Below are 17,476 nucleotides of genomic sequence, written 5' to 3' on the forward strand. Positions count from 1 at the left end.
TGAAGATCTAAATTGGAACTTCAAGAATGTTCCAACTAATGAAATTGTTCTGTTGCTTATTATTAATCGAAGTGTAATTAAAGGGTTCAATTCGGACAATTCTAGATATAGACGAATTTAGATGACTAAACTTATTTTTAGGGATGTAAAAATATTTCATTTTATTTATTTTTTTGCTGTGGAAATAGCTAGAGATTGCGACAATATAGTAGGAATGGGAAAAATCAAGTTTTCTAAAATATTGTCCATATTTTCAATCAAATAATTCGAGAAGTACAATGTAGTCGCATTGATGGCTGTGCGTGAAGGTGTCCTAATTGTTGATTTCGGCTAAATTTTGCAGCAAATATGAAATTTACCGCTATTCATACTAGATGAATGATCTTTAGATGATCACCAGAGTCGCCGAATTGTCCCACTCAGGTAGCCTTGATTAGCGGTCCTAAACAATACATTATATGCACCATTGCAACATTTACCAAAGGATTCTGACTCCAAAATTTGATTTGATTTGATTTCAAATCTATTTTTTTCAAATAATCTCTATTAATCCTTAGCAAGCCGCTTAAAAATATTTATTTTATACAGAACAGTAACTAAGTTTTTTTCGTGCTACAAAAACAAATTTATTTGAAGAAGACAGCATCTCCCACTATAATAAATTTGCGGCTGGCATTTGTTTTTAGCAATGTTTATGAACTGGATGAAAATAAAATTCTTTCAATATATTTTGAATTAAATTAATTTGCAGTTCATTTATTAAAATACATAGGAAGGTATGATGAATAGATTCAGCCTAAAGTGAAGCATTTGAGGTTCTGGATGAGAAGTTGTCACAGCTAATAAATTTAGAAATTTACTTAAAATATAACAATTTAGTCTGGTCGCTAATTTATAAAGAAAAATAAATGTTCGTGAGAAAATTTCATGACTTTAAGGTAAAGCAGCTATATCTACAAATGTTCATTTCTCTACGCTTACTCACATGAATTATTGAAGAATAACATCCATTAAAAGGATTATAGGATTTTCAGATCTCATGACCATACCAATGATTCATTTCAGCAAGTCCAGTGCTGCTAAGCCATCGAGTGTTCATTGACAACCCTGACAACCCCTCGGAAAATGAAATCATTGACTTCATAATACAACTATACTTCCCAAAAGTATTTTCATCGTTCTTCGAACTATTAAGCTTAAATGATTCGTAACCTGTATGTTGAATTCACAAATTGCATTCATGCCTAACAATACCTGACTCTTAAATCCAGAGCTTTACACCAAGCATCAATTTATAAATTAATTTAATGAACCAAACCTCCTTTCTTCATTGATTGATCATTCTTAACATGCATTGGCATTTCGGTACAGATTTATTTTTGCAATTCAGCCAACTATCCATGCGCAACATTTCTATTGAAGGAAACGGCAAAATAGCAAAAAGTCTTCCTGATGATACGGACATGAAATTTTTCTAAGGAAATTCAGAATCAAAAGTTCGTAGACTATGAAATTTATCTTTATAAATGCCACTTAAAGTTTTCCACTGCATGGAAAAGATCCAAAAAAGCTGTACGTTCAGTTCAGGAATTTCGCCTACACACATCTGTATTAATTAAGAAGATCTCGTTATTATGAACCTTTTTGTGGATTGTTTATAAATGATGTCTAATGTTTAGAGAATTGATTGATGTGTAGGATGATCTGCAGGGATTAAGATGTCTAGATCAAGAGATAAGATTCCAGTTTCTGGATCTTTTTGACATGAGAGATATATTTATGGATATTAGGATCAGAGGAGTTTTGGGGTCAAGCTAGGACAGTCCTAAGATTCAAATTAATGGAGATCATAAGCAATCGACCCGTATTTCCACTAGAGGTGTCAATGAGGAATTTATTTTTCTTACAAAAAAGAGAAAAACTTACAAACGTGAAAAATCTTTCAAACTCATTCATTTACTTCTATTTCTTTCTCTCATATACATAAATAGGTACAAAAATAGATACAGGGACTGTGAATCACACAGACGGATTGCAAGACACATCTGAAATATACTTTTTTTTGTGCCTTAATACATGATCGTGAAGAAATAGAAGCAAAATATAAAAAAAGTATAATATTTTGTTCTGTAGGCAATTTCACACATAGATTGAGGGTATATGAACATTTAAAATTCTTTTTGGCATGACAGACTTTCACAATGACTGTAAATCATTCAACTGACGCAATCACAGAATTTCCAAAATGATCAAAAAACCGATTTTTTTTTTCTCTATCAAAAAATTTATGTATTATACTTTATTTCTTATCAAAAAGTCTTACGTCTACTTAATTGAAACGAATGACGTGTTCATAACAGCCGTAACGTTAGAAAGCACTTTACCCAGCACCATTTAAATTTGTTTATTTGTCTTTTTTGGAATGTGTTAATTTTTTTTTGTTGCAATTAATTAGTCTTATAGCTCTTTCTCGAGTAAATAGCTGTCGGCTTCTAAATCCTCTTCTTCCTCAACTTCCTTCTCGCTACATAATTTTGTTCTTTCTGTGCAAATTTGGTGTGCAACATCGTCGACCAATTTGGGAGCCATGAAATATTCTAAAAATACTTCATCAAATTCATCCAAAACTTCCAAACAGTAATGCTTAAGTGACTTGTTGAGATCCTGATCTTGCACAAAATCAACTTCGGACATGAGTGGATTCTAGATGAAAGTAAAACAGAGAGAAATGATCAGCTATTTATAGACATTCTAAGTGTCTTCTTTGACTTACCATTCCTCCGTCAACAAACATTTTTAAAACGACAAGTCGGCCATCTGATTTATATTTAGCCTTTGCGTAATCATCCATAGTCTTGCAAATTCCATCATCGCCCTCAAAAAGCTCAGTCAAGTATTGTTCACTTTTTCTAAATTCTATTAAAGTTCCTGACAATGTTCCGTCTGGATTAAAACGACCGCTTTTTACTTCGGCTTTCTTTTTTGGATCGACTTTTGCCTGTGCATCCTTAACTTCATTAACTGTATGCTCACAAACTAAACATTTAACTATTTTCCCATCCACATTACCTATAATTTCATTTATAAATCATTATTTTGCCATTTATAAATTTGACAACTTGTTGAATATTCATCTACAGACTATTAGTCACTTACCAAGAAATAGATTCTCAGTTCCATCATACTGAGCTAATGCTAATTTTGCTATAAATAAAATTAAAAATAATGACTTGTGTCCTTTCATGTCGATTCCGTGTTATCATCTACTATTTGTTGAATTTTCATTGGACGTATGTGTCTTAAATACTCTAGATAGTATGAAAACGTCACCAAACTGTGTGTTTATGCAGCGCACTTGTTGCTATAGACGAAAAATCTAGAATGTCATTGAACTTGAAGAAATTAATTTCGAGGATTAAATAAATCTTGAGATTAAATTTTAATCTTCGGATTTAAGTAAACCCTGTTGATTTTTGATTGAATCTTGATATTCGGGACAATATCAGTCAATTTAAACAGATGATTTCATGGTCATTTTGTGTATCCTTTTCTAAATGTTGTCAACATCCTCATAACATTCCTGAAACTAATAATAGACATCAAGTGACATCGATACACCTGCACTTATGGACAAACTGAAACCATATTCACAAATTCTTGGTATAATCATGAAGTACTAGATTTTTCACTATTACAAAATGATCATCATCATTTCAACTAAGCTAAAATACGTCCTCTACAATTTATCACAAATTCATAGTTTTATTTATCAAAAATATAAAAAAAAGTATCTCTTATCGTACAAAAATAAGCTTAGGGAAATGTTTTCACTCTCACAAATCTGTAAAACATAAAGAAAATGTCTCAATTAGAGCAAGTTAGCCCATTAATAATCCAGTTCCTTACCAATCATATTATTCCAGTCATGTGTCTTTTCCGGACTTAGTAACTGAAAGTCACTAAATTCCTGATCAATATCTAATATCATCGAACTATAATTATGCATAGCCGAGTCCTCATTATCATCAAAATTAGCCGACGACAATGGTAGTTGACTAAAATCTTCGTCAGATATGTGTATAATGTTAATATCGTGATGATCATTCAGTCCTTCATCCGACATTAGAATTGGCGAGTCTTGAAAATTCTCTTGGATATCAATCTCATTCTTCTTCTTCTTTTTGTTCGTGACATAGTCTGGAATTTTGACAATAGGCTTGCCAGTTCGATGATCAACCTGAAACAATACAACCATTAACATCTGATAGACAGTAACGAATATCCATCATACCTTATGCCTCCTTATGGTATGCTTGAGTAGATTTGGATAATTTGTGAAATCACGTGGACAATGCTTGCATTGGAAGGGCCTTATATTAAAATGAACATTTGTGTGCTGCTTTAATTTAGTTGATGATAGGAAGCCTTTATGGCAGAGATCACATCGAAACGGACGCTTATCAGAATGAACCTGCTTATGTACTTTTAAGCATCTTTCGGTTTTATAAAATTTTCCACACTCTGTGCATTTGAAGTCCCTTGACATCTATATAATGATTAATAATATAATTAATGGGAACTATAGAGAGATAATGAGAACATACATTATGGAAGTTTTGATGCCTTTGTAGATGAGATCGTTCGAAGAATTTTTTATCACATTTGCTGCAACTATATGATCGATTTTGAGCATTATGAGTCTTGGTATGGTTAGTTAAGTTGATTTTTTGGAAAAATTCCTTTTGACAAATTTGGCATTTGAATTTAGGCTGTTCATTGTGCATTTTACGGTGAGTAAATAGTGATGATGAGGATGTGAAACTTTTCTTACAATCCTTACATTCTAATGATCCTGAAGTATTAAGCTTTGTTTTCATCACACTTTGACATTCCTTACTTTTGTGCTCTAAATATGCCTCTATACTATCAAACTCTTGCTTACATCTACAGACTCTTAGATTATGTTCTATAGTTTTATGACTGTTTAATTGACTTTTTTGAGGAAATGTGTCCATACATTGATTACATTGGAATTTCTTTAAAATATGCTTCTTGAAATGATTCTTTAACATGTTATACTTTTTGCAGCTATAATCACACGCTACACATCCAAATACTACTTTGTCCTTATGAGTTCCTTTATAATGTTCCTCAAATGACTGTCTATCACTAAATATATCCACATCACGACATTCTGACTTTGGACATAATATTTCTATGTTATTATATTCATCCGCTGAATTATCTAAAATAAGAAGAATGTATTATAAATAGTAAATATTCTCATGTATAGCTGTAAATAGGTCTATTTACTCAATTCTGAAGTCAGTGGCTCCGTCGTCTTTTGTTGAGGTTCAAAGTAGAATAATTCACTCATACTGTGATGCTTGGAATTTTCTTTTTTTATCACTATAGATGCTCCATTTATTAAATCAGCTTCTTGATCACTCAGATCCTCTCGTTTAATCTTACTCACTTTATTGCTCTGCATTTTTGTTTATTTCCCCTTTTTGTTTGTTTTTGTTATGTTGGTTATGTGAGTGAAATTTACCGAAAATATCCGCAAATTAAGTCAATTATGATACGCAAAATAAATATTACTTTAAATCAGTAGCTTCCCTATAATTAATTTAGGCATTTCTTACTCAATTGTCAGAAACATCACCTAAATTTCCGAAATATTAATAATTTTAATAAGAATCATTCTGTACTAAGAATTCTGTATGATCTGAACTCACGAAAAATATTGCAAAATTATCCTCAAAATGTTGAACATACGCAATGACTTATTTATGCTGATTGTGAAATTTCCTGGATTCTTCGATGTTTTTACTGGATCTTTTCAAGAAATTTTTGTCGATATTTTGAAAATTTTGGATTTTTTTTCCCTATTTGTCACTTTAACAATTCAGAATGAATTCTTTTTGATTAATTAGCACTTTATATCGATTATATTCACGTCAAGGAAGTTTAAAATAAGTTAATTTCAGTAAAATCAAAAAATTTAAAATTTGAACATTTTTTCAACTCAGAACAATAAAAATTTGAAATCAAAGTGACCGTTACAGAATTTCAAAATCCTGTACTAAAACGTTAAACTTTCATAATTTCATTAATTATAGCATATTTAGAACAGCTTTTAATGTAAAAAAGTAAATAAAACAAAACTTTATAGAAAAGCCATGCCAAATATGTCAACAAACTAGAAAAAATTGAACTTTTCTTTGTATAAGAAAGTTTTCATACACAACAACAACAACATCGATTTCCTTTTTTGTTGTCTTTATTAATTTATTTAAATTTTTACTCTAACAACAGCTTAAACAGCTAGAAAATATAACGTAATTAAAGTGTAAACCATGAAATCATAGTAAATGATTTTGGATCAATAATTATAAGAGAAATTATAGTGAAACAAAAGTTTTTAATTTGTTTAAATATTATGACGTATTTTTGATAGAAATTAAGGCATAAAAAATGAGTAATAATGAAGAACAGTCGCCTCCAGAAAGATTCCAGATAGGTAAGTAGCCAGATTAAGTAAACATTAGTGAATATTTACTAATTAAGTTCTTTTTGACACATCCAGAAATAGAGTCAAAACCAGTCAATAAAAATAGCAATACTTATTTATGTACTCTTTGTATGAACCACAAGTTTAAGATCATATGTTCGAGATGTCTCAGCCTAGGTCTATTTGCTTATAGAAACTCAGAGGAGAGGTATGTGAAAATTATGATCCAGAAAGCAAAATGCTCATTAATTATTAATTTCAATTAGGTTCGTGGATAAACAGCAGAAATTGAAGAATCTTAAGAATGCACAGCTCTTATTGAACAATCAGTTTATGAAGCAATTTCAAGTGCTCAAAAAGCTCGAGAATTTGCGCAATGGAATTTTAAAAACTCGCAAACAAAATGTTCTCTTAGTTAACTTAATTAAGGAAAAGAAGGAAAGTATTCAAAAGTTGCAGGAAGTCAAGAAAGAGAATCATGAAAAGAACCGTTCCATGAAAATAATACTTCCAAAATACGAGGATAAGGTCAATAAATTGGGCGAATATGTGATGGTTGCCGTTGAAAAGAATGAAGAATTAAGGAAAAAGAGTCAGGAACAAATGGAACAATTGAAAAATCTACGTCGTATTAATGTAGACAAATTAATTGAGTACATATTCCCAATTAAAGTAAAAGTCAGCAAAAATTCATTTCAACATGAGATTGACAAAGATGCAAATGCAATACTTCCATCAAATGATGAGAGTCTCGGCAGTGACTATTTCACCAAAGAGTTTGTAATAGCAAATGGTCCAAGAATACCATCGAATGGAAACTACTTTTATGAATACTCTAAGTGGCTAGTACATAGTAAGAATCATTCAAATGCTGCACAAAATGATGAAGGAACGATACGATTAACTCATAAAACATATAGTATTGTAGCTGCTCTCACATTTATAGCTCAGCTAATTAATTCACTTAGTTTTTACTTAGACGTTAGACTACCTTACAAAATTACATCCGATGACTTTGTTAAAGTGAATTTAAATGAACAACAATTTCGTAAAAAAATTAATAAATTAAATTACATTGTTGCTTATATTGGATATATGCAGAATATACCAAAATCAAATATACATTCATCATTTATCATAGAAAATCTTCGAAATATCCTTCACATAATAAGTGATCGTAAAGAGAGCTTAGAAGAAATCGCCAGTGGTGGCGGTGACTCTATATCTTTATCATTTAATGGATTTACTGATCTCAAAGACGAACATGATATGAGTGATTTTGACAGTGATGATGACGACACCCAAAGAGATTGGGAAATAGCAAATATTCCATCAAATATTGAGGTATTGAATGCGACAATGCCACAACCACAAGAAACTGCAATGTCTTCAACAATTATGAATAATATTTCGAATGTTGCTCATTCGCTGTTTTGGAATCGATGGAACAAATAAAATAATTATTATTGAGTAATAAAAAAAATATAATTAAATTTAAGAAATAAACAATTTTTGTGGCTTATCTTTATTCTTTTGACAGTCTCTTGATTTCGTCTACTTCTTCCTTATCAATATTGACTGTTTGGCAATCGAATATTTTCTCAAAGCTGTCTATGTAATTCGGTATAACGTCATCTTTGGACACATCTTGTTTACATTCTTTAGACAGTGATGTAACTTCTTTACCTTCTAGTCCACAAGGAACGATGTGATTAAACCAGTTTAAATCCGTATTACAATTAAGTGCTAATCCATGGCTTGTGACATGTCGCGAGACATGAATACCAATTGCACATATTTTTCGTTTGCCTTCAATCCACACACCTGTATCTTTTGTTATTTCAGCCTCTAAGTCGTACTTTTGGCATAAATCGATTATAGACTTTTCAATCTTGCCAACATACCAACGAACACTTTGATGGAAATTTTTGAGATTCAATATTGGATATGATATAAGCTGTCCTGGACCGTGAAATGTTATTAGACCTCCTCGACTTGTTTTGTAAAAATCAGCACCGAGTTTCTTTAGCCTCTCTTCATCTTCCTTATTATAGTTATTAGTTCTTATTCCTACAAGTTAAAATCATTAATTAAGCTATGATAAAATTGATTAAGTCACGAGAGTTACCAATCGTGTATACTGGTTCATGTTCTGTGAGAATCAAAACATTTTGATATTTCCATTTATTTTCAATGATTTGGTTGGATATAAACCTCTGTAGATTCAATCCTTCCCGATAAGGCGTTCGTCCAGCATTTAATATGTGCACTAATTTTGATGTCATTGTGATTTACAGTCTAAAATTCATATTTCGTACTCAAATGAAGTAACAATTTTGTACATACAGTCTTATATACGCAGGAAAATTAAGTTATGCATACGGCAAAGCGCATTTTTGCAGATCCAGAAGCAAATATCCTGTAGAATTAGAGACCAAAATATCCACAGAATCAAGTGACCAACTCAAGTTCAAAATTTGAACTAAAATAGTAACTGTCAAAATAAATTTGAAAAATAACGAACAGAAAATATTTGGAAAAATAAATTTGAATTTTTTGATAATAACGGTCATTTATTTACTTACTATTCAAGAAGATCCAGAAAATGAATTAATGGACAAAATGAATACCTATAAGATATGTATCTTTGAATAATTAGCTACAAAATTCAGTCGGTCCTAAAATACATTTTCGTTTTTAAAAATTTCGTTACAGCTGTTCTGTAAATGATATTCGAAAAAGACGAGATTATCATTGATAATTGGAAATAAAATTTTTATTTATGGATTATTAATCACAAATCAATTTAATCAGTATCAGATTAGGACATATCACCAATTGTATAATTTTTCTATGTTATTAAAGTATGAATCATTGTAGAATATTCGCACAATTTTACATATGACATCAGTGAAATCAATGCAGATTGTTCCTCGTTTATCCTCTATTAAGCTAATAGCTTGAAGACCTTTCATTTTAATATCGGCAAATTTCTTTTGATTGAGGAACGTTTTCAGGTCATTTGTAGCACTTTCGAACTCAATATTGGTACCAATTAAAGCTAAAGCTCCGCACGCAAAGCATCGCATTAAAATTTTCTTCTCATTCGTTTGTGGATCCTTTTTCAATCCAATTGCACCAAGCAATCCATCACCCCATGTCTCATTTTGACTATAAGTAAATTGAAGATATTTCGCAATAATCCTCAATTGCTTCTCTGCATTACAAAAGCTCTTTAAAACATATCCATAACTCAATAAAAGGAAGCACCATAGCAAGCAATATCCAGCTTCAGTTTGTTCAGTCGTCTTTTGTGATGACAGCTTTGTCTGCAAATCAATTAAATATTCCAGTCGATCATTATTGTTGATACTTGAAGACATTTTTGTGATTGACAGTAAATGAATTGTTAAGTATAATTCACGTTCAACCATGACATTAAGATCATAATTTATTCGCAGTGGAAGACGTTCAAGAGCATTCATCCATGATGGCTGATGATTTGGAACAGTTTCTGGAATGAGAAATCAAATTTTGAGTTTAATCTTGAAATTAAATCCTAGGATTAATTTTTAATTCCGAGATTTATTTAATCACTTACCAGATACTCTCATGTAATTCAACAAGCTTGATTCCATTACTTGAAACATTTGTAATGTCCAATATTTATGAATTTTTAAAGCATTCAGGAAGCAGCACAGTGTCATACTTCCAACTTTGCTTCCATTTTGCCATGCTTGAATTCCACTAAGGAACAGCTTAGCTGTACTTTCTGGAGCTGACATGTCATCAGTTATTGTGATGACGAGATTTGTCGCTTCCATTTCATCAACAACACATGAATCAATCAAATTCAGGAACTCAATGAATGCATCATTAAACATTTGTTTCCCTTTTTCTGTGCTGACTAATTGATGAAGTTTGGCATCACAACTCTTAAATAATCGAACAACAGATCGAACATAAATCATACGTTTTGCAGTTAAAGATGTTTGTTGAACACTTTGAGCATCTCTTGGACTTATTCGCATGCATGATACAGTTTGCAGAAGCATGTGGATGTTCATGTCGACAGTTTCATGTTCTGACGGAATTTTCATAATAACTGAAGGTTCCGCTGACATGACAAACCAGTCAAGGACATTTTCTACATCCTTATAATCAAGAATCATCCATGAATATTTTACAGCATCTTGCAACAGTTGAAGTATTCTTATACTTTCACGAACTTTTGGTTCAAATGATAATTTAATGATTGTCGTTAACAGAATCGCCATAATTCTCTGGGATGTTGAGTAATCTAATGATGGAAGCTGGACAGAAAGCCATTGTGTCCACGGGATTCTTAAAAATATATTTCCAAGAAACGTGTGACAGTCAGGAACATACTGTGAATGAAAATAAAATTTAACGGTAAATAAACATTTGAAAATTTTGGGTCAATAATATTTTACGTACATCCATCAAAACTCTATTGAATCCTTCCATATGCTGCAATGTTGGAAGAAATCGTTCAAAAGGCATTTTAGTCAGGAGTAGTTGAATTGGTGCCAAAACATGCTTCGGTGTCGTCTTATTAGCAAAATATTCGATATACCAAGTAAACAAATGTTGTATCAACAAATTGCTGGATGGAAGCATGTCAAACATGTATTGAATGCACATTGCATAAGTACGAATGAATTTTTCAGCATTCTCTGTGTGTATATTTGACCAAGGCTGTAAAATTGTATTTCCAGTCGATAATTGCTGTATCCAATTTGCTGGAGAATCTTTGATATTTTGTGAATAGTATAAAGGAACTAACATTGGTGCATACATGTTTGATATGCATGGATAGAGTTCGTTAACCAAGTAGTCAGCTGAAGCTTCAGGAAAAGCTTTAATTGCTGCAGAAATTACACCATGTCCAATGGTTCCAAAAAGTATTGATAAGACGTCACAATATTTGGCAAATTTCGGGTAATTTCCATGTAGACCATGCTGAAGACGTTCATTATAGAAATAATGATTAAGCATTAAGGCTGTTGAATGCAACTCGTTGTATTGTAGAAGATTCTGTTTTGATGCCAAAATTCTCATTTCATCCTTCATTCTTCCCATTGACATTTCAGTGTCCATTTTGCTACATCCGGCTTTTTGATAGAAAGCATTTAAAATGTCAAGTAAGATGCATGGACGTAGTCGTTGTTGTGAAAATTCAGTCAAAATACACTGTAAAATTTCGCCATAATGTTCAGGGAAACGATACATGAACAGGTGGACTAAATGACATCTCAATGCATCCTGAAGTAGTTCTGAATTCTCAATTGTCCACAGTTCCAATCCACGAAATATTAACTTGATTAATTCACTAACTTCCACTAATTTTGGTCTATGAGTTTGAAGCCATGTTGGAATGTCAAATTTAGACACAAGAACGAATAAAATTTGTGGTTCATAATTCTTTGCATACAGATTAACAAGACATTCGTACAGGCTAATGAATATTGCTGGATTGGACATAGACGGTGCAAATATGTCAGCAAATAAGTTGATGGCAATTGGCTTTTGGAGAACTAGCTTGAGGATTTTAAGCATTTCAGCACAATCATGTTGCTGAATAAATGATCCAAGTTTGGCTACAGCATTCGAATAAAACTCATTTGTTATTGGATATTCCAGAAGTCCCGTATCAATATCATCCAATAATTCGTAAAATAGACTTGTGCTTAATTTCAATACCTTATCACTCTTCGTACTGTCATTAAATAATTCAATCAACTGCTGGACAATATTTTGAAGACAAAAATTAGCATCTGTAATTTTCAAATCCGGATCACTTAGTTCCTTTGCCACCAATTTTCTATAATAATCTCGATTATCCTCTAATTTCAACTTTATAGCTTCATTTGGTTTCATTTCCGAAAATTCTATTTTCAACATCAAGAATCCTGAGCAATTACTTTCTATCAGTCGACTGCATGGTGTCGATTTCATTCTAAATGTTGCTTCATTTGTGTAGGCACATCTGACAGAGTCACGATAAACTGCATCAACTGCTTTATGCTCATTCACTGCCATTGTGAATTGACTGTAGATGGAATAAAGGAAATTAAATTAATTTTATATCAAAAACCGATGAATAGAAATTTGAATTAAGTACTCATTATTTTAGTACATGAAACAAGATTAAAATAATTAATGAACGTTAAAAATGACATTTTGAACTTACTGCGCATATTTCCTCAGAATCTTTGCCTCACTACGGAACAGCCTCAATGTGTCCTTTGACAAGTCAATTTTACCCATATGTAAGGATTTCCTAACGAATTCTGGAGGTGGTTTTGTTGACTTTCCAGAACTTTTAAGTCTTTCACAAATTTTCTTTGTAATGTCCTGGATGCTTCCACATTCCTCATCATCATTAGAAACATCTAAAGGAACTGCTGTGTTCACTCGCATGCAAAATTTAAGCCACCATTCACAATTTGTCTTTTGAAGTTTTCTCAACTCCATTATGTCAATAAATTCAGTCCAATGTGTCTTATTGCCTTGAAATATCAACTTCAGCTTCTGTCCTTCATATAAAGGAGGTAAAATGATGTTCTTCTGCATCATGCTGTTCAGTTGATTCTCTTCCAGCCACAATAAAAAGGTTTTAAATATTTTCGATAGATTTGTATGGAACTGAGATTTATCACCTGATGCCTCATTTGTGGCTATGTCACTGTGGTACTTTTCAGACTCTTCAAGCTTTCTCTTAAGCTTCTTCATTAAAGATATGTCAAAATCATAAAATTTCTCTTGAATAGCTCTCGAATCATTCGAAATGTCTATAAAGACACGTGCAAAATAAAGTGTGAAGAACTGCTGACAAATTATTGGAAAGATGAAGTTTTGTGCAGAACAGCCACAAATTAATTTGGCAAGTTTGTAGATCACCAAAGACTTGAGTGGAAATGACGTCAATTGCTTAGTGCTTATAACACTTTTGTGAACGTTTTCCAATGATGAGTCATTCTGGACAGACAGATGATAGATCAAGTCATTCCAATATCCAGTATTAATTTCAATATTCTCATGCTCACATTCAAGAATCAGCAGTGACAATGTTGGAGCTTCACTAAATGGCGAATATAAAATGTCAAGTTCTTCAGACATTACTAGACTCAATAGACCTGATGACTTTGGAGTCTTTGTTATAGCAATTGTCTGAACATGTGTTCTTAGTACTTCCTTAATCATCTGCAATGTGTCACTAAATGGATATGAAAATTGACAAATTATTTCGAGTATCCAAATTATTCTATCGTCTTTGTGCCAATTTTTAAGTTTCAAAAATGAGTTGATCCATAAATAAGTTATTTCACATGGGGAAGTCCATCCATATTTTTGATAAGAATTTAATTGATTTAAAATCATATTTCCTAAAAGTTTTAAAATTGTGACTTTGCTATCAGTTTTATCCTTCGATACAATTCCATTTGTCTTATCAGCCTTAATTAAGGTCTCTAAAATATTCAGATAAGCTTCACACTGAAGGAAGCTTTCAACGCATTCCATAAAAAGTGGAATAATCAGTTCCAAGCAACGAATCACTTTTGGATATCGATGGTCAACCAGCAATTGCTTAAGTTGCTCAAATCCACGATGACAAATTTGTGGCACCGAATGTCCATATCGAGAAATTAGGAATGAGATGTAGATCGCAAGTGGCTTGTTGTCAATTGCGCCTTGATACACAACACTTAATTCCTCAAATTCTGGTAAACTATTTAGAGTATTTGTATTTTTAATCACAGCACTTGGATTTATGTCCATTTGATGTAATCTCAACAAGGAGATCATTGACCAGCACCAAACAGAAAATTTATCCTTCTTTGTCGAATTTTTCGTCACTTTTCCCAAAAATTTCGTCTCATTGAAATCACCTTTGATGATTTCGCCAACATATTTCATGTATACTTCACATATTAAATGAGCCATTCTGACATGAATTTCGTGCGGAAGAAAAAGTTGATTTTCGTGATCAAAATTCCAATTAATTGAAGCAATAATGAAACGTGCTGTTGAGCTTTCGACTGTGTCAAAATCATAGTTTAAAAGCCACGATGAAAATAATTCCAAATCTTTTTGTGTTGGTCGCCACTTGTGGATTGGAAGTGACTTAAGTATATAAGTATTTAAGGAACCGATGCTTGATAAATTATTCTTAATGTAATGAATGATATCACCAACAATTTCTGGAAACTTATTCGTTATGTCTGTCACCAAGTCCTTGACAGTATTGTAGCAAAAGTCTTTTGTGTATTCATTAATAAAACCAATATGAATTAAGTCACGGCATATAAAATGTAGGAACTCCAAATCTTCTTTTCCTTTCCCTTCTGACATTTTCGCGAATGTATGCAGCAAGAAGAATAAGTCATCCATTGCGATGTCGTGATTAAATCTCTCAATAAATTCTGCGTCGAATTTTAAGGAGGAAGGGTCTGGAAGTAAGAATAAACAGAGTTAGATTAAATTAAATCGTAGGATTTAAAATAAATCCAAGGATTAAAATTGACTATTACCTGCTGTACGAGCTCTGAAATCACCACTATGAAGACAGTAATACAGCTTCCAAAGAGCTTTAGTCGTCACAAGCTCATAAGGAAAGTCTGCTAGATATTGGAACAAGCTTAATTTTTGAATTTCATATATAAAGCATGCTGAACGGATTATCAACTCATCATATTCGACTTGAATTCTTTGATATTCTTCAGGATCTTTATAAGATGGCGATTTTTGGTATATGCTGATTATGTCACGTAAGTAAAACAATGTTTCTTTGATTAATTTTCCCAGTCTTTTAGCAAATTGCTTATGGCGATCTGTTAAGCTTAACAGACCAGTTTTGAGAATGGCTAAAAATTTCGATGAGAAGGCTATGACTTTTATGACATGATGTCCAAAAGAGACTTTCTCAAGATCAATCTCATAAGAATCACCAACTTTTTGGGCAAAGCACATAGTTTTGAATATGAATTCCCATGGAATTTGATCAAACAGTGCAACTATGTCACTTTCTCTTAATTTACTGCAATCTTCTGTTGACGAACTTCCTTCTTCTCCATCGGAATCAACTAATATCCACAAATCCTTTTCACTCTTGTTCTTTGTGGATATTACATCCTTAAGATGTTCTTCAAGGAATACAGGTCGTTTATTAATTGGCATAAGGAGGATTTGCAGCACTGATATGCAGTGATGGATATCTGGTGTCCCTAACAGCTCGTACTTATAAGATTCATCTCCAATAGACGGAATTTGAACAAAACTCGATGCCCAATTTCCAACACCATCAAGGCATCTTAAAATATGAAAAAGTATAAAGACATGATCTTCCCATGTAGCAATTCTTAACTGTAATGATATCAATTGCTTAATCCAATTCTGTACATCTGATTCTAACTTTTTATCTTGTGGCATTTCTCGAAGGAACTTGAATAGAATTGATACGTAATTTCGTAAATCTGTAACTTTCAGTCTCAAGTCGTAATTATCGATTTTTTCATTGAGCGCAATAGGTGAATCATTTGATATGTGTTTGAAAACGTCAGCATTTATCAGCTCATTAATAATTTGCTCTATTTGTCGATGAAATAAAGCACATTCTTGTGAAAACTTGACATGATTAATTGAAGTCATCACTTGAATATTCTTCATATGTTGGTCCATTTCTGAAAAAGCATCTTCACAGAACACAGCGACTTGGTAATTATGTGAGGCATACAAGACTTTACCACAAGAGCAATATCCATGACTAGATGCTACTTTCTTTTGTATTGACCATATGCGCTTGTAATTTTCTTCTAATTTTCCCATAGTATGTTCTGCATCATTGGTATTTTGCAGGAATCGAGTTCTAGATCGAGCGTATTTCTTTAATAGGATATATAAAGGATGTTCTTGCAGTGACATATCTTTTAATTCTCTCTCGACAAATTCTACTTCGAATCTACAGACTTGATCAATTTCGCTAATTGAATAAAGAGATTCTAATTGTTCATGTGTGAATGGTTTCATTGTTACTGGCGAAAGGACTTTGTCACATGAAACTGTAGCTATTTCAGCTTCCTTTAAATCTGGGTATAAATTCTCGTTGACCAATGGAAATGAAAATACATTTGGCTTTGAAATGTCCTCTACTGGTGCACTTGGGGCACTTGGTATACACTCTATATCATTCAGGCTTTCTTCTTGTTCATTCTCGGAATTTATGCTTTCAATGTTCTCTTCTGTCTCTTGATTATTTATGCTTTCAATGTTTTCTTCCGTTTCTAGCTCATTTATAATCTCATTCGTCACTTCTAAGATTTCAGTCTGCGAATCAGATTTCATTGCGGTGCATAAATCTTCCAGTTCCTTTAAATCGACATCAAATGAGTCTAATGATGATGAACACTCCAGGGTGTCGGATTCATGATTTTTTGCCTTTTTCTTTTTCTAAAAATGATGATTAAATCCTATTATTAATACTTTTTATCATTTTTTGTGGCCTTTGTTCTACTACGTAATTTTAAAACAACAATAAAACTATAATAATTATATCTTACACGATGTTTTGGCTTCTGACACTCCATTTCACTGTTTTAATTATTTTAACTTAATTGTAATATAACGTTACTTCCTGGAAAACACTTAAAATAAGTCTGATAAAAACTTTCTTTCTTTGTTATTTATTTGTTTTTAGCTTTTTACACTAAACTTGAGCAGTTAGCTTCTGCACTTTGGACTCCTATTGTCTGTTATGTCCTTCATATTGTAAATCTTATAAAAATGATGCACTAATCACATTATTTACGAGTTGTTAAGCTAATTAAAGTTTTTCGCAATTTTTTCCTTTTTTGCCATTAAAATTTAAAAATTTAACGAAAATAATTTTGAACTTCAGCATGCTTTGAAGTTCAAAAAATTCAAATTTCAGAAGTCCGTTAA

General features: G+C 32.0%; 5 protein-coding genes across 5 annotated transcripts; 1 reads left to right on the forward strand and 4 right to left on the reverse strand.

The window, feature by feature from the left end:
* Positions 1-2,251: 2,251 nt before the first annotated feature.
* Positions 2,252-3,317, reverse strand: sel (canopy family protein seele). The gene is made up of 3 exons (XM_070646924.1): positions 3,157-3,317; positions 2,774-3,069; positions 2,252-2,703 (listed from the first exon to the last, which is right to left on the reverse strand). Exons 1-3 carry the CDS (start codon positions 3,242-3,244, stop codon positions 2,458-2,460), a joined length of 630 nt encoding a protein of 209 aa, XP_070503025.1. The 5' UTR covers positions 3,245-3,317; the 3' UTR covers positions 2,252-2,457.
* Positions 3,318-3,737: 420 nt separating this feature from the next.
* On the reverse strand, positions 3,738-5,715 carry LOC139095519 (serendipity locus protein H-1-like). The gene is made up of 5 exons (XM_070646897.1): positions 5,314-5,715; positions 4,605-5,245; positions 4,292-4,546; positions 3,907-4,237; positions 3,738-3,841 (listed from the first exon to the last, which is right to left on the reverse strand). Exons 1-5 carry the CDS (start codon positions 5,489-5,491, stop codon positions 3,834-3,836), a joined length of 1,413 nt encoding a protein of 470 aa, XP_070502998.1. The 5' UTR covers positions 5,492-5,715; the 3' UTR covers positions 3,738-3,833.
* Positions 5,716-6,254: 539 nt separating this feature from the next.
* Atg14 (autophagy related protein 14) lies at positions 6,255-8,023 on the forward strand. Its single transcript, XM_070646899.1, has 3 exons — positions 6,255-6,523; positions 6,590-6,722; positions 6,781-8,023. Exons 1-3 carry the CDS (start codon positions 6,478-6,480, stop codon positions 7,967-7,969), a joined length of 1,368 nt encoding a protein of 455 aa, XP_070503000.1. The 5' UTR covers positions 6,255-6,477; the 3' UTR covers positions 7,970-8,023.
* Positions 8,003-8,875, reverse strand: Lipt2 (Lipoyl(octanoyl) transferase 2). The gene is made up of 2 exons (XM_070646921.1): positions 8,643-8,875; positions 8,003-8,584 (listed from the first exon to the last, which is right to left on the reverse strand). Exons 1-2 carry the CDS (start codon positions 8,797-8,799, stop codon positions 8,040-8,042), a joined length of 702 nt encoding a protein of 233 aa, XP_070503022.1. The 5' UTR covers positions 8,800-8,875; the 3' UTR covers positions 8,003-8,039.
* A 387-nt stretch (positions 8,876-9,262) lies between these two features.
* Positions 9,263-17,256, reverse strand: Epg5 (ectopic P-granules autophagy protein 5). The gene is made up of 6 exons (XM_070646852.1): positions 17,095-17,256; positions 15,070-16,984; positions 12,729-14,988; positions 10,973-12,587; positions 10,116-10,902; positions 9,263-10,028 (listed from the first exon to the last, which is right to left on the reverse strand). The coding sequence occupies exons 1-6, from the start codon at positions 17,119-17,121 to the stop codon at positions 9,346-9,348; spliced, it is 7,287 nt and encodes a 2,428-aa protein (XP_070502953.1). The 5' UTR covers positions 17,122-17,256; the 3' UTR covers positions 9,263-9,345.
* Positions 17,257-17,476: the final 220 nt, after the last annotated feature.

Source organism: Chironomus tepperi, unplaced genomic scaffold (assembly GCF_022539635.2).
Source record: "Chironomus tepperi strain 1889 unplaced genomic scaffold, CSIRO-AGI_Ctep_v1 contig_364, whole genome shotgun sequence".
NCBI classification, from domain to species: Eukaryota; Metazoa; Arthropoda; class Insecta; order Diptera; family Chironomidae; genus Chironomus; species Chironomus tepperi.